This window comes from Zonotrichia leucophrys, chromosome 5, assembly GCF_028769735.1.
Source record: "Zonotrichia leucophrys gambelii isolate GWCS_2022_RI chromosome 5, RI_Zleu_2.0, whole genome shotgun sequence".
NCBI classification, from domain to species: domain Eukaryota; kingdom Metazoa; phylum Chordata; class Aves; order Passeriformes; family Passerellidae; genus Zonotrichia; species Zonotrichia leucophrys.
The window spans coordinates 10,268,949-10,293,084 of NC_088175.1; the positions used below are offsets into that span (position 1 = coordinate 10,268,949).

Here is a 24,136-nt window from a genome sequence, read left to right on the forward strand (position 1 = left end):
GACATGGGTGAGGGGACAGTGTGCACCCTCAGTACGCAGATGACACAAAACCAGGAGGAGATGTTGACAGACCAGAAGACTCTGCAGACTCAACAAACTGGAGAAACAAACCAACAGGGATCTTATGGAGTCCAGCAGCAGGAAATGCAAGTTTTGTAGCTGTGGCAGAACACTCCCATGCACCAGGAGAGGCTGGGGCAAGCCAACTGGGAAACAGCCTGGCAGGAAAAGACCTGGAGGTCCCAGTGGACACAAAACTGACCTGGAGGGAAAACCAGCTGACAGCACCCTGGGCTGCACTCAAAAGCATCTCCAGCAGCTCAAGGAACATGATTATTCTTCTCTATTCAACACAAGAATCTCAGGCAGGGGGTCGCGAGTTCATCGCAATATTTGTGCAGAAGTTTAGACAAAAGGGATTTTTAACCTTGAGAAGAGAAAGCTTGGGAGCCTTATTTGACATGTATAAACTCTAATGTGAGACAGTAAAGAAGACAGAGGCAGATTCTTACCAGCAGTGCCCAGTGATAGGATGCAAAACAACAGGAAAAAATTCAATACACAGGAAATTCCACTTAAACCTTAAAAAACCCACAAAATCTTCTGTGTCAGAGTATTCGAATATTGGAAAGAGTTGCCCACACAAGTGGTGCAGTCTCCATCCATAGGACTCAAAATCCTGCATTCAAGACAAGACTCTGAATACATTGCCACTAATTGACACTACTTTGAGCAGGAAGATGATCTCCAGAGATCCCTTCCCACTATACTATGATTTTATTCAGGGTATGTGTGGCCAATTTTGCAAATTTTCATGAAACTCAAGGAAGACAATAAGATTTCTTATATTAATTTTTAAAGCATTATTAAAAACAGATTCTACAAGGTAAGAACAAATAAAATTTTCAAAGTCCCTGGGTAGTGAATTAGAAACATTTCTTTCTGGAAACGGATGCATGACTACAACTCCTTCTGCAGCATGAAGAATGAAGATTAGTCACTGAATGTACTGCAAAACAATATTACCACAAAGGATTTTGAGAAAGAAAAGACAGATTTACATTTCTCTCTCCTTCATTCACATTAGCCACAAAACACGACGGCAGGAGCAGAATACAGTCCTGTTAAGAAGACTGAGGTACAATGTTTACCCAAGCTCTAACTGAAGCTCTGTTTGTGTAGAGGCTTTTCTTTCACACTGTGACTAACTGCAGCAGTTTGGCAAAAATGATTTGTTAAATAGCCATTGTTGAATCAACCACTCAAGTCTGTGCTCTGTGTAAACAGAAGTTCTGATGAGTGGCTGCAGGGAATTACAGTTTTACCTCCACATCCCTTAAGTGACATTATTTTCAGTGCAAGATTCTATAACATTTTATGTTGGTCCAAATCTGAATTTGTTGAAGACAGAAGTAAAAATTTAGCAACTTCAATGAGAGAGGGATTAGAACACCACAATTAAAAAAAAATATTAAAGTATTCAGTAACTAACTGGGTATTAGGAAAATGAAATTCACAAACACTCAAACTTGAAAAAGAGTGTCCACAGTTGTGGGAATCTTTGGACACATTCATAACTCATCTGGACAAAGTCTGGAGCAATGTGAGCTAACATCAAATGGCATCAGACTTGGAAGCTGGCTCTGCTTTAACCAGGGCATTGGACCAAATGACTTCCAGTGGTCCCCAACCACCTAAACTATTCTGTGACTGGGATTCATAAATCCTAGACTTAATTTCCTATTTGTATAAAAGCTCAGTATCTGACAGGATTTAGCCTTTTCAGAATTATTCCATTTCAATTCTCCCCACAGGATTTCTGTTTTCCTATGCAATCTACAGTTGCCAAGGCAAATTAGAAATCCAGATAAGTATTTCTGTCAATAACATAAAAGTGTGTTGCTCATAAGACCTCCTTTGAGAATCATCTTTAGTTTATTGTGAAAAATCTACATGGTCTATATATTAAATAAGAAGAAACGAATAGTATTTTAGTACATATCTGAACTTACACCACTACATGTGAAACTTCTGCTATAATTAAAGTAAGAACTGAAACCCAAGATTTAGCTGCACAGTAGTTCTGTGTTCATAGCAACCTTGTTTACCAGGATAGGTTGGGTCAACTGAAGTCTCTTATTTTTGTTTCCTTGCTGAATATCTGTCAAAGAGAGAAATGAGAATTTCTAACTCACACAGATACCCTTTTCTGTTTCTGAACCAAACCAAATACCTTATAACGACACAATAATTTCTTTGTTCCTAATATCATCAGATCCATGAGTTTATACCTTAATTATTATGAGTAAACATTGAGCTTGTCTCCCTTCAATTTTAAGAAAAGTTTCAAGAATGTAAGTGCCTCAAAGGAACACATTTTTCCTCTAAAATATTACCTCAATATCAACATTACAATCTCCTAGAAGATAAATGTTTCTTCTTCCTTAGAGGACTTATAATACATATTGCATTTTATATGGTTTCTAGGAAGAATTTATTTTGGCATTTTTATTTTGAGTCTGAATGTAAAAAGTAAAGCCAGTCTTTTTACTTCAAGATCAAGGTAATGCCATTTGCCATTCCTAGGTGATATAGCAAAAATGAGCTATGAGCTGGTATTATCTTTCATTATGCCAGTCTTCATTCACTGACCCAGAACTTATAATTTTCACATTCAACCAGATTTGTCATGTTCACAGCATGCTTTATGTGCTATAAGAAGTCTTCTGAAAAAATACAAGGACTGTAATTTTTCTAAACTGAAAGTGGAAAAAAAAAATCACAGACGCTAACAGAATTCTAGAAGGGTAAATGACTTCTGTTGACCTAAATTTGTCTTATAGTCTAATTTAGACACAGGATATCTTTTCATTCTCCAGTCTTATTTTTTTTGTCAGTATACTTCATTCACACAGAAAGGAAAACTTTAAATTACCTAGTAGGTACTAAAATCTACTTAGAGTCTTCTTCAGTTTGTGGGTCTTACCTGTGTGGAGCATTATAAACACCAGATCCCAAAGCTTGCACTTTATTACCGTGTGTATTTCTATCATGCCCTCTCAGCCTTTCTGACTATAGCGTATTCCATCTTGAATCAATTCCATACTTCTTTTTTCATAGCAACTCTAATCTAACAGCCCTAGAAGATTATGAGAATTTTTTTTAAAAAAAGAAAGCTGTAGCTGTACGTTACAACCTCTCCTTTCTAAACTGACTCACAGGTCTAAAAAAATTGTTTATTTCTTCAGGATTTATTGACAGCTCTAACAGAATCTGCCACTTCACCTCAACCCTTGCAATGAGTCTCTTCAATCATTTAGAAACAAATTATGCCATGCTAAATCTACTTGCAATTCCTCTGCATGCTATTAAGAAAAGCACATTAAAGGTTAGGAAAGCAACTCTTAACTGGTTTCTGCCTATATCTGCTTGGCTTCATAAAAAAGTGCTTTCCGTATTTGCAAGAGTCGAAGACAATGGTAAAAGCCTGAATAAGCCTAGCCTTTTAGAATCAAAGTACAACTAAAACTTCTTAATAACCTTTCAAAAAATTCAAACTTTTTAGAATAGGCTTATAATCCCCATAACAAAAACCTAGTAACAGTAGAACACAGACAAATGGTAAACAAAACATACTTTGTACATGAGTTGATCAGCCTTCTTCAAAAGCACATGGACTGGATCAAAAGAAAATGCAAATATAAAAGAATCACAAAGATACTAAAAAAAACCTGAGTACAGAATGAAAGTACAGAGTATTAGTACAGTGACTGAATGAAAAGCCACAGGAAAATAAAAATAAAAAAGGGTAAAGAGAGGGCTTCAAGCTTTTGATCACAGCATTTTCCTCATATACAAGAAAACCATAACTAGGTATCTTAGATATACTTTATATAGATATCTATATATTGTAAGTAGATAGGCATTATATCTAGTAATACAAGCTAAGCTTATGTTCTAAATATATAAATATAGGAGTCAAAATGTGAGCATTGAAAAATATATCTAGAATTTTAGAAACAATTTGAAGTTTTAGCTGTAGAAGCAGCTTTATTCCCAGCCAAGGAAATCTGTGAGCTCAGAATGACTTTCAACAGTTCATATTAAATTTCTATCAAATTACTGCTGTAAGGGCCTGATGACTCAAAAGCAAAAAATAATTAGGAAATGAAGATGAGCAGTGAACTTACTTCATATAAGAGCTAGATTTTTGACAAGTTAGAAGTGGAAAGCTTTGCTGGTTCATATTCTATTCATTATTCAAGGAGTATACATAGCTTCAATACTCATACTTTCAAGTAATTTGGACTCCTATTTTCAAGTATACTCATATTTTCAAGTATATTGGACAGCTCCTTCAGACTGATGCAGTTCCATGCATCAGCAATACAGCTTCAAACAGCTGACTCCAGTGCTGCTTTCTCATGTATCAAAAGCAACCATAGATCGAAGTCAGCTTTCTGAGGCAAATACACAAATAGCTAAAAACTGCTTCAATTTCAAGCTGTTCCTGATTCGTATTTTAAAAAAAAGTGTTTTACTTGCTTTATGTTCACTTTGGAAAGTAGGATAAAATTTGGCTACTTAATTAAATAGAAGAGCTAGAGCCACGTCTCTCAAACAAACGTAACATTTGTTCCATTTTGGAGTGGACAATCAAACCAGGTAATACATTTAACGTAATAAATTGAAGTAGTGACACAAATCTTTCAAATTTCCAGCTGTCTGACAGAATAATTTCACTCAGTAGATAAAAATGAGCATTACATATACAGATAATTAATCCATATCTTCATTCTTTATAAAACCATTATCAGCACACCATCAGAATCCTCCTGCCTACCGGTGCTGGTTTGGCCTGGGGTACAGTTAATTTTCATTTTCTCTCCAGTGGCTGGTGCAGGGCTGTGGTTTGGACTTGTGCTGAAGACAGGGTAGATTATAAAGAGATGTTTTTATTATTGCTCAGCAGGGCTTACGCAGAGCCAAGGCCATTTCTGCTCCATGTTAGGGAGGAGACTGGAGGTGCATGGGAGACTGGGGGGAGACACAGCCAGAACAGAAGATCCAAACTGACCAAAGGGATATTCCAGACCATATGGCATCATGCTCAGTATATAAAGTGGGATGGAAAGGCGGAAGGAGGGGGTATTTAGAATGATGGTGTCTCACTTTCCAAGTCACTATTACACATGACAGGGCCATGCTCTCCTGGAGCTGGCTGAACACCTGCCTGCCTGTGGGAAGCAGTGAATTTGCTTTGCTTGTGTGCATGGCTTTTGCTTTCCCTAATAAATTGTTTTTATCTCAGCCCACAAGCTTTCCAGCTTTTACCCTTCTGATTCTCCCCTAGTGAGTGGCTGCGTGGGGCTTGGCAGCTGTCTGGGATTAATCCAAGACACTACTCAATTATGTTTAGGTAACTGTAGTAGTCCTAGTAACATTCCTTATCTTCAAAAACACTAAAATAATCTTAAATAGCCTTTTGCTACACTATTTTTTCCTCACACAGTCATATTAGCTTATTTCTAGTCATACAGTTATCCCAAAAAGAGTTTGACGTTCTGCAATGGAAAGAATAAACAAAAACATTTACCAGTAATTCCACCCACATTTACTAAAATTAGTCCAGAACCATCTTTGAAGAAAAGAATCTCTCTTTCCCTTGAATGCATATCAAATATGCTCAGCTGCATAGATCCTTCACAGCATATATTCAGTGTTAAGCACCAGAATTTCTGGCTTGTGTATTTACTATGTTGATATCAATATCATTCTATGGAAGAAAAAGTAACACAAAAGAAGAAAAATGTTTAAAAGTATTGATACAATACTATTTGCATGCCATTCCCCTGCCCTTCTCCCTATGGTTTGTTTGTTACTGAAAAAGAACTTTAACTGATCACTGAAAGGTTTAGAACAATACATTTTTAGGCTAAGTAGTATTAACACAATATATTATTTTCATGAACAATACTTTTGTTAGCTGTGTGAAGAGGCATCCATGCAAATGGATATTGACTGCCAGAATTTGCCATACACAGCCCACAGTGCTGACCTATCAATGTTATTCTAGTGCATAAAGAACTCCAAAGTTCTACACAACTTCCATTGGGCCAACATCATCTTTACAGATGTCACAAAAACCATCTCAGTTGGTTGGACTTCACTGCGCAGTCCCCTGAAAATAATGAGCTTAAGGCAAACTCTCAGTCACAGAGGGCAAAGAAAATGAAAGTGAGAAAGGGGAAGGAATAACATTTGGGGGAAAATACTCCCAACATCCTTTACCAAAAAGCAGGTAAAGTGAGTCATGAACATCTCAAATAACCTATCAAATACTAAACTCTAGTTAGAATCTTTTTCAGCTTATGGGTTTTACGGGTGTGGGACATTATACCCAACAGATCAAAAAGCTGCCACATTCCAACTGTTCATTTAAAAAGATCAAAACCACGTCCTTCATTTAATAAGGAAGATGAGACACTGAAGAAATTTTTACTTGATGCCCTCAGAATTTGCAATCAATATGCAAGATACAAAGATCTGTATATCAACTTTATTGATCTATCTACTCTCTAACACATCATTCTCAAATAGATGGGAAAGTTTAAGTGATGAAAGCACAAGTGTATTTATCCACAATAAGAGTTGATTTTTACATACAAGTATACATCTAATGATTTATTACAAACTTAAGGTGCAGGTATTTTCTTGCAATGCAGCAAGCATGCACAGTTCAAAAGAATTAACAAGTAACCCTTAAAATACACCTAAGTTTGCTTTACATGATGATAAAAACAAGAAGAAATAGGCATACTCTTGGGTTAAAACCTGTAGTAAATAAGCAGGTTAATTTTAAGTATCATTCTTTTCTCCATTGATTTAGTGACTATCAACTGCTGCAGTTGGAAAATAACAAAAATAAAATTGAATCTTGTTCTGAATCTAACTAACTATAGCCTAACTAACTTCTAGTTTCCCAATATGGCAGAGAAATAGGTGTTCTAGTCCTGAGCTTTGAAATGAAAGTACATAAAAGAGATTAACTGTTTATAACAGAAAAATTTTGGTGCGAACAGCAATCAGGCAATGACTCATGTTTTGCTATTTAATATGGACATAAATCCTCCCCCTCAAAAAGCTCAGTTACAATTTCAGCAGTGAAAATGGGATCTTTTCTGTTTCTCCATTTAAAGATAGGATTTTTATCTCCAAGCCTGCCCAACAATGTAAGCAATATTATCATACAAAAAAGTGTCTTAAAGCAGACACCTTTCACATTTCTCTTTTACATATGTTTATTCTGCTAGAAACAATACAATCAACCCCTACTTACAACAAAAATACAATTAGCATATTTAAAGCATTTTATTTCTGTCCTTAGTTGAGCCTTCTCAATATATGCTTGGTAACAGAAGTTACCAAGCAATTTCACTAAGGAGGAGGAAAAAAAAGCCAGTATATACACTTCAGAAAATCTGATTACAAGCTGGTGAGCTGCACTTCTCATGCAGCACAGACAAACAGTAAATCATCCCATTTTGTAGGCATAAACTACTGCAAGCAAAATGCAATGGTTTTATTGAGTGCAACGCCACTTCTGCTGCACAGCTCTGTTAATGTCAGTTGTGTTACCAAATGCTTTAATCTACCTGGAATCCAACTTTCCTGGTCAACTCCAACTGGTAGAAAAATGCTTTGGAATTAAACAAGCAGCTTTGAACAGGCTTTCTTTAATTGTAGCATAAACTGGGGGCTGCAGTGCTTAATGTTGTTCTTTGTTGTTCAACAATAGCCAGGGGGAGGCAGCAGGGGTGGGGAGAGAGAGAAGCAAATTGATACCTACCCAAATTAATTTACTGGTTTTACTTCAAAAAATGTTGAATTTTTACTAGAGGCATAATTGACAATTTGGACACAAAGCTACTTGGATAAACAAAAGTCCTCCAAGACTTTCTGTTTATACCTTTTCTCTTAGACTATCACATAAAACCCTGTGGAAGCTTATGCAATTTTATTTAAAGTTGCATTGCTTTGCCATTTAAAAAAACTAAAAAAAAATTATAACATTCTGATTTAAGATAGACTTGGGGAAGAAAAAAAATATTTTTCCCCTAACAATCAAATAGGAGATTTAACTTTAAAAACTTATGAGAAAAATGCCTTAGGAAAAAAATCTCATACTGATCCATTTCCAAAGTTAGAAGTATTTTCTTAAACCGAATGATTCTTGAAAAATGGATAAGGACAAGAAGAATGCATAAATTGCTTTTTCTTCCTATTAGAAAGAATGTAGGACTATGCTCTTTGAGACTGCAGCCTTTCTTCCCCACTATACATCATATTGACTTAGCAATGTGGGTCACCTTCATTTACAGAATGTTACAAACATTGTCAGTTTAAAAAAAAATATCTGAAGTCTTACAACAAACCTCTGCTACTATACTCAGCTTGGACTCACACACACTTAAAATGATGCAATTCCATTCATGCCAGTTCATCTATCCCTGCTTGCACACTGCCTACACCTGACTTTCTTATAGTAAATTCAAGAACAAGTAGAAGAACGTCAAAGTAGGAATTATATAGAAACACTGAGGCTAAATTTACACTGTAGCATGTTTCTGTAAACAAAGCAACTGCAATTTTGGAATTATGCAATGACTAAGAAGGACTGTCTATGTGTAGCCTGTTAGGAAAGGTAACATGTAAGGGATAGATGGGCAAGATGTTTCCAACAACAGTGAATGAGTTCAGCAAAGCAGAGCAATTACCCTTGGTCCTGCTCTGAATTGATACGACTGACAAGGAATGACTCAGCTGCACTGCACATGAGAGTTGTACACATTCTCTCAGCCCACAGTCACGTAACACAGAATAAACAAAACTGCTGCTAGAACAACTGCTACCAAGATACAGGGACATATCCCAAGCCTGGTATTTTTATTTCTTAACATTAACCCCTCACAGGGTAATGTTTTGCAAAGAGAAACATGCAGAAACATTTATCTGAATGTAAAAGAAGCTAAATAGAATAATTTAAATAAGAATACCTGCATCATGAGTCCATTCAAATAATAACACTGACATGAAACATCTGGTACCTTCTGCTCGTGTAAAAGTATCAGGCAGCAGCAAAAAAGCCTCAGACAGATGTATCCAGGAGATCTAGCAAAAGTTTTCAAGTGGTTCTTTGTCCCTTTCCTCATTCTGGTTAATTAACACTCTTACTCTAGAAAGACATTTTTCTTCCATATACAAGGGTGGATGGCCATAGGGAATTAGCATTCAAGGCAAAGATTCCATCTTGTCAAAGTTTGGTTTTCCAAGCCTGCAAAGGAAACTGTTACTGTTCAGACTGCAAAGACACATCTACAACCTGATCTAGGAAGGTAAAGATTCACTGGGGAGAAAGAGAGGAGAATCAAGATGTAAGAATGCCAGTGACACATCAATTCTCAAAGGGTAAATTTCAAGAAAAACTCAGTTATGAAAAATTTCCATCAATGTGCTTTTGTATTACTGGTGTTTTTTAAAAAAACCTTGCCTGAGGACATAACTGTCTTTGGCTAGAGATGCCAGTTTTGGCCTGTTTTTGAATCTGAATTGACCTTCTTATTCAGGCACAGAGTCCTATCATTGTGTATAATGAAAACAGTTGGTTCTTTAGCTGTAATATGAGTTTTACCAGACTATGTCAATAGAAGCCCTTGCTATAGAAATCACTTCAATTTCCTGTTCTGTTTATCCTCAAGAACTAAAGAAAACTTCTCTTATACAAAAAACTGCCCCTAAAAGATTGAATAAGATGTTCCTACCAATGCTGGAGAACTTCTCAATGAATAATGTAGACGTCTTTGAGTTGCTTAGTCTCAAGGACTGTCTACATTCCCATTCTGTTTCCACTAGGAAAAAACTTCTCTCTAAGTGATTAAATGATCCTGGTTTTGTTTCCTGTGACATAAAGCTTTGGGCTCCAAGGCTTGACAGAATCCAGGGTAACTCAGTGTTGGCATTTAGAGTACCAGCTGGTGGAACAAGGAAAAAAACATTAATATTACTAAAGTTAACTCTAAAAATAGCTAAATGAACTATTATACAAGTTTACCCCAGAGAGCAGGATTAATTTGAAATCTCAACAAAGCTATGTCTTGTCTTGTTCCTAATTCTTGTGTCACAGCATATCTGCAAAGGCACAGATACAGGCCCAAGACTGCAGTCCTAGTTCCTGAAGTCCTAAAATTACAATCAGAATTTCACCTCAGTAAAACAACTTCACATAAAGTTTACAGTGTAGAAATATGAACCAATATATAATGGAGTTCCATCTACCTTGCTTTGCAGAGATTCAGAAAAGCTTTTAAACAGCCTTGAATGCAAAAATACAGGGTGTACAAGCATATGAGCACTAAGAGCCACTCTCTGAAGAGTCTCAAGAGTACTCAGATGTTTTGGGACAGGTAGTTATGCATGCTACTAACCTGCTTTTAGGGAAAGAGCAGCTGAATCAGTACTAACTCCTGTCTCTTCTTTGTGCTAGCAACATATGGAATCAGAGTGCAGGGCCACGGAAGCATCACATCATGACATGTGAAGCGTTTCCAATGCCTACAATAAAGCAGTCCTCAAAACACTAGAAGGAATTTGCAAGAATGACATGCTCAGTAAACAAGCAATCAGTGGGATGTTCACATTTAGAGGATAGTGGTCACTCATCAATGATGAGTGGTGTCCCTGAGAGGTCCATACTGGGACCAGTGTCATTCAGTATCTTCACTAATGGTACAGACAACAGGACTGAGTGCTGCCTCAGCAAGACTGCCACCAACACCAAGCTGAGCTTTGCTACAACATCATGAAGTTTAACAAGACCAAGGGTAAGGTGCTACACTTGGGTCAGGGCAAACCCTGGTATCAACACAGGCCAGGGGATGAACAGATCAGAGCAGCCCTGCTGGGAAAGATTTGGGGGTGTTTGTGGGAGAGAGGCTGGATACGAGCTGGCTACACGCACTATGCAGCAGCCCAGAAAGTAAACTGTCTCCTGGGGTGCATCCAAAGCAGTGTGACCAGCAAGGCAACGTGACTCTGTACCCTGCTCAGAGGAGACCCAGCCTGGAGTGCAGGGTCAGGTTTCCTCAGCAGAGAAAGGACATCAGCGTTTTTGAAGAAGGGTAACAAAGACCTTGTCCAGAGGAGGGTCACAAAGACAACTAAAGGGACGGAGCACTTCTCCTGTGAGGAAAGGCTTAGAGAATTGGGGTTGTTCAGCCTGGAGAAGAGAGCAGCCTCTTAGAGAAGCCTTACAGTACCTAAAGGTGTCCTACAGGAAAGCTAAAAAAAGACTTCTTAAAAGGGCATGTAGCAATAGGACAAACAGAGATAACTTCAAACTGAGAGTAGGTTTAAATTGAGTATTAGGAAGAAATTTTTTACTGTGAGGGTGGAGGGGCACTGGAAGAGATTGCCCAGAGTTCCCAACTCTGGAAGCACCTACAGCCTTGTTGGATGGGGCCTGGAGCAAAGTGGCCTAGCTGAAGCTGTCTCTGCCCATGGCAGGGGGATGGAATTAAACGACCTTTGATCCCTTCTGACCCCAGCCATTCTGTATAAACTGACTAGAGATTTGTGTTTTGGTCACTAGGATACAACAGTCATTATTTTACATTGTACTATCATGTGAAAGCATATTCAGACTGGCCAAAAATGGACAGCTTGATCTACTCTTTGAAGAGTCTGTACCTTTGATGTATTCTAACACAAAATATTACACTTTCCCATCTACATCTTCATTTCCAGGACCTGACAAAAACTAGTCCAATATTATTATCTCTTGCCAAGGCAGGCAAATGATAAAATTTAAATTAGAATTATTGAGCAAGCATGAGGATAAAAGCTCCTTATGCACACAAAATGGTTTTTTGTAAACACTTGGCAATTTCTAAGGAAGGTGATATAAAGAAGAATTATGATATTTATACATTAATTATGTGACATCAAAAATGAACTGTGCAACTGTTAAACCTATTCATTAAATGCCAGTGCTCATCCAAACAAAAAGAAAAGAAACTCACTCTCCTGCTGGGCAACAGGCTATTTATGTATGGGATCCATCATTGTAGAAAGAAAGAAATACGGGAAATATTTTCCTGGATATTCCTATGTCAAACATTTCTAGGAGAGGATGATAAGGTTTTCCTAGGACAACAGAACAATTTTTAGAAGTTAAAAAAACCCACATATTTTTCAACTGTGTTTGATATTCAAAAATACATCTAGTTTCTCCTTATGTCATGAGCAAAGATGCTCTGAAACACAAATATAATTGACATCTCCAGAGAAGAATTTGACAACACATAAGGAAGAGCTACCTGGTCTCACACATCACAGCTCAGGCAGACTTCCAAATCTCACGCAGAGCTGATCTCCCTTTCATGACCCGGTGAACCATGCAAGGGTGGTGTAGGGTGTGTGCCTTTGACACTGTTTGCCACATCTTTCTCCTGGAGAAGCTGACAGCTACCACTCGGATGGGAGTGCTGTTGGGTGGGTTAAAAAGCGCTTGGAAGGCTGGATGCAGAGAGAGGAGTGAATGGTGCTGCACTCAGTTGGCAGATGATCACTAGTGGTGCTCCCCAAAGCTCAGTGTTGGCGACAGCCCTGTTTGACAACTTCATCAATGGTCTGGACAAGGGGATCAAGGGCACCCTCGGTCAGTTTGCAGATGACACCAAGTTTGGTGGGAATGTCAGTATGCTGGAGGGTAGGAAGGTTCTGCAGGGAGATCTGGACAAGCTGGATCCATGGGCTGAGGCCAGTGGTATGGGGTTCAACAAGTCCAAGGGTCAGGTTCTGCACTGGGCTCACAGCAACCCCACACAGCACTACAGGCTGGGGCAGGGTGGCTGCAAAGCTGCCTGGTGCAAAAGGACCTGGGACTGCAGGTTGACAGCAGCTGAACACGACCCAGCTGTGCCCAGGTGGTCAAGAAGGCCAATGCCATTCTGGCCTGTGCCAGCAATGGTGTGGCCAGCAGGACCAGGACAGGGATTGTCCCCCTGTACTCAGCACTGGTGAGGCCACACCTCAAATGCTGTGTTCAGCTCTGGGCCCCTCATGACAATAAAGACATTGAGGGGCTGGAGCATTGAGGGCAACAGAGCTGGGGAAGGGTCCAGAACACAAGACTTGTGAGGAGCAGCTGAGGGAGCTGGGGGTGTTTAGCCAGGAGAAGAGGATTACTCTTTTGTATTATTCTCCACACCCACCTGAAAGGAGTTTGGAGCCAGGTGGGGACCAGACTCTTCTCTCAGGCACCAAGTGGCAGGATGAAAGGAAATGGCCTCAAGCTGTGTCAGGGGATGTGCAAGTTGAAGATCAAGAAGAATTTTCCTTAGTTAAGGCTGCTCAGAGCAGCAGTGGATTCTCCATCTCTGGAATTGTTCAAAAATGACTGGGTATTATATATATATATATATATATATATTATATTATATATATTTATTATATATTATTATTTATTATATTTATTTATTATATTTATTATATTTATTATATTATATATTATATATTATATATTATATTTATATTTATATATTATATATATATAAACTTAGTGCTATAGTTTATTTGACATGGTGGTGTTTAGTCAAAGGTTGGACCCAATGACCTCAGAGGTCTTTTACAACTTTCATGATTCTTTAAGTCCATTTTATGTCAAAGGCCTTGTTATACAAACAACAGCTGATACTTTCTATCCTCTGCTCATTTCAACCAGTACTTCACAGATCCAAAGTATACATTCAAAATTAGAGTAACAAAAACTAAATCTGGTTTACTATTGGCAGCAGAGCCATGTATCAGCTGTGACTTCTTGTTTACATTCCCATTTATAGCAGCACGAGCAGTTGCATTTTGTTCCACACTTTGCTGGAACAAACCATCTGAATATTTTGTTAGAATTAAAATGTATTCCCTAATCTGACTGAGATTGCAGGGCTACAATAGCATCAGTGCTGGAACACAAAAGTTATCAGTACCATGCAGTCACATAATGAAAGGAGAGGTGAGCTTCTCTCTGATATCAGGAAAGCTTCTTCCAGCTTAACTTGACTGTGAAACCAGACACCAGGAAACCCTAACTTCATAAATACCATAAACCAGTCAAAGTTTCAGGCATTTCACCCCCTCCCAAGCATTGTTCCCATGCTGCTATTCAATTCCTTTGCGCTGGCACAGGGCTTCTTTAAAGTATACAAAGTCCTGGACCACACAATTGATCAGTTTAAAACTAACCATCATTTCCAGGATTTGCCTCAGGTCAAGTTCCCAGTGTGCTGTGCAGACAAAAGGGCAAACATAGTTCAAACACTAGAACAGGGAGAGGACTGGCATTGCCATCTTCCTGCACTGGAGCCTGAGAAAGAAACCTGAAATTTTTCTCTCTCCTTTTTTTTCAATGCTTCTCAATGCACTACAGTAACTCTGCTCTGTATATTCACAGCTGGCTCCTCAGCTGCAGTTTAAACTCAGCAAATATATGATTAACAGAAGTATTTGCACCAAGCTAAATTTAAATAAAGGTATGTGACTTAGCAACACTTTAGGAGTCTACAGGTGCACCTTTTACTTTAAGGTGAAAGACACAATATTATACTCATTAGTTTATTTCCATAACACATTTAAGATCAAACAAATTGTTCATCTGTCCAACTAAGTGAATCAGAATGGAACTTTTATAAAACTTAAGTTGCAATTTGAAAAATAAAGGATGGGGAAAATGAAAAAATACTTTTTACATTGATATTTACAGCTTGACAGGAGAGATGGAAGAACTATTTGCCAATATGCTGAGCATTACAGCTGGATCATTTAGCATACCATTAGAACCATAAACTGTATAACAGGAATAGAATGGCAAGTTTTCATGATTATGTAACACACCAAAAAAAAATCATAGTATGCAGAAAATCAGCTCCTAAAGTTACATGTAAATGAAAGTTTTCATTTAAAATCAAATTATTTTTAAGTGATTTGCCTGAACCTACAGAAAAATTAAATTTTCCAAAATTAACACCATCACTAAAAACCAGACCAAAAAAAAATCCACAAGCTTTTAAATAGTAGTGGCTTTGACATTCACAATCAACAACATATAATGCATTAAAAGATGTTTAGAATTTGAGAATGCTCTAGCTAATCAAGGATAGCTTGTACAATCAAGTACAATTAATTACCTTTTCTTCTTGTTGCTGTGGCCTTTTTAAGTCACCATAACTTTAGAGGCATTGAATTCTTTCCAGTCTAGACAGAGTATCTATTGTGTCTTCAAGAACTGTGTTAAATGTTTTAGAAAGGGATTGTGTTGCTTTCTACACTGATAGATAGGATCTCTCCAAAAACAATGGTTTTGTTCCTAAAAGGATGAATAATTCAATTTTCCATCTTGATAACTCATTATTACGTTATTTTGAGTAAGACACAAATGTCAAGGTCTGGAAGTTTTAAGACTAAGCAGGCACAAATGAAAAAAAAAAAAAAGTAGCTGAATACAAAATCAAAAATCATACAGTACACACAACAATGCAAAAGCCCTAGGGAAATCTATCAGAAAAGTCCTCAGAAAACAAACCACCCTGCAGTGCCTACGCCAGTAAGCATTCAGAACCAGATTCTCATCAGGCAAAGCATACTTTGGGCTGTATACCATAAGAGAGTGAGCTACAGTAAGACAAATCAATATAAGTAATAACACCAATCAAGCATCAGAAAACATGGAAAAACTAGTTACAGGCAAAAATTCACAGCAGGAATAAAAATAATTGTCCCCAAGCTGCTTATTGCCACTGTCCTGGTAGAGGTCACGATGCCCTGAGGTGGAATGCAAACTATTCAGTTGCTTCAATGTGTTCCAGCAGCTCCTCTTAATCTGCTGATGGTTTTATGATCAGCCATCAATCTTGACACTGACCCGGCTGAGACACACAGCTGTTCTGCTGTCTTTGTTCTTCTGCTGGGCCAGCATCATGCAAAGTACAGACAGAATACAACTCTTCAGTGGTTCCTGTTAGAGGCTCCAGAAACCACCAAACACACAAGCTGAAGTTCTAATACATAGATCTGAGACACTCAAATGCCTCTCCCTCCCTAAGTCCCTAAACCCATTTGGTTTCAATGAGAAGTTCATAAACATCCCTGACAGTCTGGTCTAAGGAAGCCCAGTTCATCTACCAGAATCAAGGTTAAATGAGATTAAAATAAATTACAGTCCACTTTGTTACCACATTCTTATTAAATTAGAACTTGCTCAGTCTAATTGCAGAATGTTACCTAATTAAAACTGAGTATTCTGGGCATCAGCGGTTTAAAGCAGAAATTCACTTACACTAATATGTACACTAAAGTCATATTAAAGTAACCCTAGCCACCAGGAGAGCTGCTACAGCCTCTCCTTTTGCTTGCAGAACTGTTTCTAAATCCACATGATGTAGTAAATCAAAGAGCTGATTTACCTGACAATTAATGCAACTAGAAATTATCAACTTTACCTAGATCTTCTTATCAATCTACCTCATTACACAGTTATCTGAAAAACAGTACTAGCAGAAAAGGGGAGACTGAAAGCAAAGACATTCACTAGCAATAATAATGAGAGAGAGACTACCTTTTCAGGATTATCAAAATTACAATTATCACTTTAGAATGTGAAACCAAATTATGATAGGCAACAGCAAAAAAAAAAAATGGAATGAAATTATGTCACTGTGGACCTGAGATCTCACATAAGATCAATCTATCAATGCACTCACCACACGTTAAAACATTTGTAGGTATATAATTACATCACACTTAAGAGAACACAATGAACCGAAATTTACAAAATCTGTGACCATACATCATGGCTAGACACAGACAAGACACTGTGGAAATACAAAATAATCATTAGATGGTCACAAATATACACTGGATGAGTAAAGCAATTAACTTTACAGTATCAAGTAAAAGTTCACACCAGAAACTGTATGGTACTACTGGCAAATAAGAAGCAAAGAACACAAGAAGTGAAAAGAGAAGAATAACTGATGAAACTCTGAAAGTTGGAACATTAATACCTTCTCATATATACAGTAAGCAAGAATCAAGTCACTGGGGAAAAAAAAGAAAATCTATCCTCTCCAACTTAGATCTCAATGTACCCATTTTCAGACTACTATAGTAAAAGAGTTCAGGAACAGAAATCTTCTAAAAACAAGTATCTAACAAACATACAACAACTCTGCATATAAGGAAATTGAAGCTCAAGAGTGGGAAGGAAAAGCTGGAGGCAGGTTTTAGATGGAAAGGATGTGAAAAGAGAAGAAACTAGTTGAGTTTTTTTGTTCAGAATGAAAGCCTTTAAAACATGAAGACTCTTTCTGAACTTTCCCGGAAAATCACTAGTAAACATTAGCTTTGCTGTAGCATACAAAGCTTTTACCCATTATTAATCAGCTCCATTGCACTGTACAAGCAACCCTGAAGATACTCACCTCAATAATTTAAAATCTTCAACTTGCAGATTAGGGTGCAAAAAGTAAATGACAATACAAAAACCATTATGACAAAAGTAGTATTCTGTTGTCACCTGTAGATATTTAAGATGAGAGATCTGCTTTGTATTATTGTTCTTGTATATTTTAATGCATGTGGAGATAACACAATCCTTTCCAAATGGGAAAAAACAGAGGTGTCCTTAACAATTTGTTTCAACCTCAGCAATGCGATTTCTATAGACAGATTTCAGAAAAGGCAGTGGCTTTTTTGCATAAGATCAAGGTTAGTCCTACATAAGGAACAACCTGAAGGACAGTGAATAATGCATTTGTGTGAGAAAATGAGGCCCAGAAAGAATGGACTGGCATTACTATCAAACCGCAATAGGCAGGTATATTGTATTAAAACAGATGAAAAATTCCTGACAAGCCAAAAGTACATACTCTTGTACATTATATAAAAGGTACTACTAGGTTACAGGCAGCTTTTCAACTCTGCTTTTACTCCACTCAGTACAAGGACAGCAACATGCTATTCAACAGCAACGGCTTCCACTGGATGACTGTATTAACATACATGCACAGTAAGGCCAGATTACAAAAGCCATATCAAGCAGAGCTGAAGGTTCCTTTCAGCAATGAGAACAATGCAGAGGGAAAAATTAACACTTCCTTAAAAGAAAAAGAATGTTATATCTCAAACAGCTGCTGGAGTAGAGAAAATCATATAAAGATGTCAGGAGAAGGTCAAGGCAAAGTTGAAAAGCAATTGGTAAGATGAAAGCTATGAATGCCATTTAAAAAGGCAATTATCTAGTTAAGACATATATGCTGGAAACATGGATTTTTAAGTGGAAAAGAAGCAAAGAAATTTGCTACACACTGGAAGAGAAAAAAATAATCTATGCTGGTTGTTGTGAGGTAAAACCCAGAATGGATACATATCCTTTCAGCGATATGTACCACATGCAAACACTTTCCTCTGAATTTCCCTGCAGTCAACAGACTGCTTTGATTACAGCAACTAAGAGCAAAGCAAGTTTTAAAAGCCTCTATTTAATAAATTTCAGTAGTCAGTATCAAAAGCAGTATCAGCAGTCAAAAATGATTACTTACAAATACTGCCATGCACCCCAAAAAGAGAAAACTTTATCACCAAGAATATCTACTCTAAATACTGAGCACAGGCTTAGACTAGAAAAGCACTTAAAATAGCAGAATAAGCAAACTGAGAGGGAGCTGCAGCTGGTTCTCCAATTACTAGGTATTGTTTAAAAATGCATATTCAACTCAAAATCCCCCCAAACATTTGTACTCTCAAAGATGACTTACACAGTAGTTGAAAGATCCATACTTTAAACTACCAAATTTAAGTTATTCAAATATCTGCAAATAAATATTTTCAGCAAAAAGGGGGAGGTAGGATGATGAAAACCAGAACAGAGGGAAGTATTAACACAGTATTTTCTACAGTTATTTCTAAGGACTATAGAAGTAATGTCTCAAGTTTTCTCTTCTGAAAGTCCAAACCCACACAAGAGGCTAGAGCAGCTCTGTTACCAGCCTGTGTTAACTGCCCATGAGTGAATATTTGCTTGGAGTGAGTATGAACTCCCTAAATTAGTGGTATTAATAACATTGACACTCAGGGAATCCTGCAAAATCAACTACAGGGGGAAAGATGATTAAGTACAACTCTGTGCTGGTGAGGAACATATTAAAAGATCAGAAATTCTTATACATGTACACAGACACCCCTTTATAGGGTGATTATTTTGTGAATTACAATACCTATTTTCATCTTGCCTATATGCTTAACATAAGTTGAAGGCAAAAGAACTACTAATAGACAGAAAATTAAAGGAGTGAAGAGTAAAACACTAAAAAAGCTGTATGTAAACACAATGGTCAGCAATGTTTCACAGCAACATTTTAGGAAATACCTGAGTAGATAAACAGCCCTTTCAATATCACTGAGTTCTTCATCAACTGTCAATCTTTCTATTTCTTCTGGTGTCTGTCAAGTGTGAAACAGAGATTATGAGTTTACAATGCCTGACTACTTCACTGTTTCAATCTTAAAACAACCTGTTTCTCCCCACACATACAGGGATAGCTTCATGAGTAATCTGAATTTATTCATGAACCTCCAGCCAACATTTCAAATTCAATCACATAAATCTTGCACCAGGAAAAGACGGAACGTCAGAGAAGTACAGTTTCAAGTCAGACACTATCACTATTAAACAAGTTGCATATAATTTAATCTAAAGACCCAAGCTAATCTATTTGTTCCCATCTTAATATTTTTATACTGAAAACATCAAATCCCTGCTATACAGAATTCGAGATTGTTTATTACAAAATGACTGAGAACAATGTTTCATATCGTGGTGCTGTTCAAATAAACAAACCCAAACAAACGCTAGAAAAACGGTCTATTCACTTATCTGTGCATAATTAAAACAGACCCAATTTAACATGGATTTTAAAGCACCGTTCTTTTTCGAGGTATATATACCTTCAGGCTCCTGCGTACTGGCCTCTCTATAATAGTTAGTTCCTGCAGGTCTTCTATGTATCCAAAAAGACTGCTATGACTAAAATCCATTTTGGAGAAGATTACTGGGCGCATGTAATAACTAAAGCCTTCGGCAGCCGTCGCTGTCCCCGAGCCTCACATCGCAGCGCAGGTGGCAGGAGCGAAGCCCCGGGGCGCTCCGGCGGCCGGCAGCGGCCCCGGCTGGGCGCGCACACTGCGGCAGCGCCACCGGCCGCCACCGCCGCCCGGCCTCCTGCCGGCAAACTTTCCGCTCCGCCCGGGCGGCCAGGCGGCGGGGCCAGCGCCCGCAGCCCCGAGAGCCCCCGCGGCCGCTGCTGTGCTGCCTCGGCGGGCGGGAGTTTCGAGCCAAGTTTGCCCTCGTCGCTGGCCACCCCCGTCCGCAGCGAGGGCGCGGGGACCGCGGTGACCCCGGCCGCGGGCTCGCTCCTCCAGCGGCGGGGCAGGAGGGCAGGGCAGGGCAGGGTGAGGAGAGGAGAGGAGAGGAGAGGAGAGGAGCGGAGCGGAGCGAAACAGCCCAGCCGCGGTGCCCGCGTGCCGCCTCCCCGCCCGCCCGGGAGGAGGGACGGTCGCTGTGGTGCAGTGACGCTCCCCGCCCCCGTCCCGCGGCGCAGCCCCTCGCCTCCCTCCTCGGGTGAGCGCCGCAGCCCCCGGCCGGGGCAGCCCCAGCGCCGCCGAGCCGGTCTCCGGGGCAACGCGGCGCTACCGCGGCCTCCACGGGCAGGGCACGGCAGCGCCGGGCGCAGCAGCGCCGGGCGCAGCAGCGCCGGAACGCGCGGAGGCGCGGCCCCCTCAGCGCCCGGCCCGGCGGGGCTGCCCGGCCGCCGTGCGGCTCCGGGAGCTTTTCCTCACACAGCGGCAGCGCCTCGACCCCTCCCCTGAGGGGCGCCGGGGGCGCTGGGAACCCCACCAGTGTCGCCTGTCTCACCGCTGTGTCAAATTAAATTACACCGGGGAAACTGAAAACAGTGCTGTTTTTAATGAAAAGTCCAAACCAGGTTCCTGCCCCAATGAATTATATTAATGTTAAAAGGACAAAAAAATACTTCTTCGGCAGTAAACTGTGAAACTCTGACGAAGACATGACTTATACTCTTCATAAATTCTTAGTCCTCACCTTTTGCATTCTAGACCCAGGTTATGCACCACTCACACTCACAGCAGCAGCACAGATTCCAATAGGAATAGTTTGCCTGACGAATGCAGTTAGGCCTTGGATGCCTTTACCATTTTGGCTCACAAATGTGGATTGCCTTGGGGGCTAAAGGGAGAGTACTTTTTTCAAAATAAAATATGCTAATTACCTCTGATTCATATACAAATAAGCATGGATAATCTTTAAAAACTTAGTAAGAGAGCTTCTTTTGGAGTGCGTAAGTGATGCAAAATGCATGCAGGACAAGAATTATCATACAGAGTTAGACTCAGCATTTACTGACATAAGTAATTCTCCAGACCTCTAGACAGTGGCCTTTGCAATGGTTACATGAGCCCATCAGTCACACTCAGACCAGGAATTAAAAAAGCTGTAAATATTTCACAAGGGCTCGTTTGAAGAGGTGCAATTGTTTTTTATCCTTGGGAAATGCCCACGTGACCAAGTCAGTTTCGCTGATAAAAGATTAGAGGTAATTCCAGAAATTGTAAATATTATAGGATACTATGTAGTATATTGCCCAGAATTGTATTAATTTTTATTCTATGACTGGCAAGTACCTCAGCTTTTATCTAGCAAAAAATAAACATTGTCCCCTATGTGTTACTTTTCTGCCTACCAGTTAGGCCAAATCCTGTGCTTGGACAAACCAGTAAAACATTAAAAATTAGAGGATCTTCATTAATTTCAAATGTACAACAGAATTATTAGCAGAAAAATCTAATCCAATGTACATATAAGTAATTAAAGTATTATGTAATAGCAAACCAAAACCATTTGGCATTTTCAAGGTATGATGATGAATCAAAATAAGAAACACTTTTTTGAACATCTCCTTTCCAAAATCTTTTTAACCAGGGAGCATCATTAGACAGAAAATATAATAGCTGTAACTGAACCTAAGTCCTCTTAGAGTAGGTAAGGAACTAGCTCTATGAGAGGAAATAAAAAACAAGTTTTAGACAATGTTCCCTCCTTAAATATAAAATCCTGGCATGCAGTCTTCTGCCAGTGGTAAGTATTAGGAAAACATACTGAAATCCCAAACACAGTTAGGAAAATCTTTTTGCAAGTTCTTTCACAGCCAATTTGTGGTTATTTCACCTTGCAAGTAGTTCTCATGAGTCATAGATATCGTCTGAAATCAAAGGTATTTTCTTCTGAATGCCTTGAACTAGTAACTCAATGAAGTTTTCAAACAAGGAATTCCAGAATTCAGTTTTATTGACTGAATAATACAGAGTTTAAATATGCAATTAGGCTGATTACTCATGTTACATTTTATAACATTTATTATAAACTTTGTAAGCCACTAAGGAAGAGAGTTTTTTATAAATGTGTAAACATTTAGAAAAACATCTCTTTCTTACTGCCTTTAAAAAACTGTCCTTCTAACTCAGTCCAGGAAACACTGAGCAGACATGATTCCCATTAACTTTAAAATCTGTAGATATGTCAAAGATATCTACAAATATCCTGGAAATATGAAAAACAGAATTAAGAAAAAAGATTTTTTTTTTCCACTAAATATAGTACTGGACTAGAATAAAGAACACAGAAGGAATTAGATTAAATATATCATATTTTGAACCATACATTTGACAGAAAACATAAAGCTTGCATATTTTGTTCCAAAACCACATACACAAAAATGAATCCCCTCTGATAATAAACCTGCAGGCAAGTGGTCTCTCATTCTCATCTGTGACTAAAGTCACGTATGACTTCCCTTCCAGTGCTGCTGCTTTCAGCTCCTCCCTTTTCCACTCCTCTCTTCTCTCAAATAAAACTCTACTCTCAGCTTCATTCCAACGTTGTCATAGCTATTGTATTAAAATCAACAGCTATTTCATGCTGCTTTAATGAAGTCCAGACTGAATTGGAGCCTTCATTTTAACACAGGGGCTGTGTAACCTTGGAAAGACGGTACCAGGCTGATTTCAAATAATCCTTTCTTGAGGAAGACAACTGCAGTGCACCTGGGAAAGTGGCACCCATACCTAGTGGAAGAAGAGAGAGAGTGTTATTCCTGCCTTCTAAAGCAATGAGCTCTAAATTCAATGCAGGTGAAGATAAAAACAAAAAATAAAAAAAGACAACATACATGAAGGATTCTTCAGGTACTCTGACTTTACCTCAGGATTCTGGGGTGAAGTGATTTCTCAGGTTGGACAGATGCACAGTTCTCTTTGCTACCCAGCAGTGAGGTGTCTGCCTTCTGGAAACTGCTCTGAAAATGCTGTTTTTCTTACCGTACCTGTTACATGTACCAAAAGAATCTACCAGTAAATTAAACTATTCACAGAGAAATTGAAAACTTGTGAGGTCTCAGAATGCATTGCAATGCCTGAATCAGCTGAAATATGAAGGAGCTGAGGAACTGGTTTGGGGGATACAGAAAGACATGCCAAGAAATGCTTTCAGGCAAAAGGTGTGTGCTCCTGATTAAGAGTCAGAATTTCTCATGCAATAGCCAAACCAAAAAAGAAGGAAAAATTCAGCAAATTATTTTTTAGTTATGTTGGGGAAAAAAATAAAAACCCAACAAACCAAAATCATTCTTCATTTCTCATTTTACCTAATTTAACAGTCCAAAGAAAAAATAAATACCACTTCATAATGCACACAATGTAGGTTATGCACTGTGTAATTACAATTCTGCTCAGGACTCAGCACCTGAACTGTGCAGAAGTTCAGTTCAGGATTTTGTCTGTTCGCCACCACTGAGATACAGCCAAAGCTGCAGCAGCTGTTGCTCACCATTTCCAAATGAGTGACCTCTGACTGAAATTGGTTTTTACAGTCAACCAGACTCTTAAAAAATGCAATTTTGATGTTCAATCTAATCCCTTAGCCTTACAAAACAAGGTTGTTTTTATTCTATTT

At 38.7% G+C, this 24,136-nt stretch overlaps 1 protein-coding gene across 2 annotated transcripts in view; it reads right to left on the reverse strand.

The window, feature by feature from the left end:
- PPP4R4 (protein phosphatase 4 regulatory subunit 4) overlaps window positions 1–20,806 on the reverse strand; it is a 58,351-nt gene extending 37,545 nt beyond the window's left edge. For both annotated transcript variants that reach the window (XR_010440517.1, XM_064714773.1), the window contains exons 1-2: window positions 20,056–20,806; window positions 19,478–19,551 (exon numbers count right to left, since the gene is read on the reverse strand). Coding sequence is in view for 1 of the 2 variants with exons in the window: in XM_064714773.1 (XP_064570843.1) it covers window positions 19,478–19,551; window positions 20,056–20,169 (188 nt within the window). In the remaining variant the exon portion in view is untranslated. The remainder of the gene's footprint in view (window positions 1–19,477; window positions 19,552–20,055) is intronic.
- Between the last annotated feature and the right edge of the window lie 3,330 nt (window positions 20,807–24,136).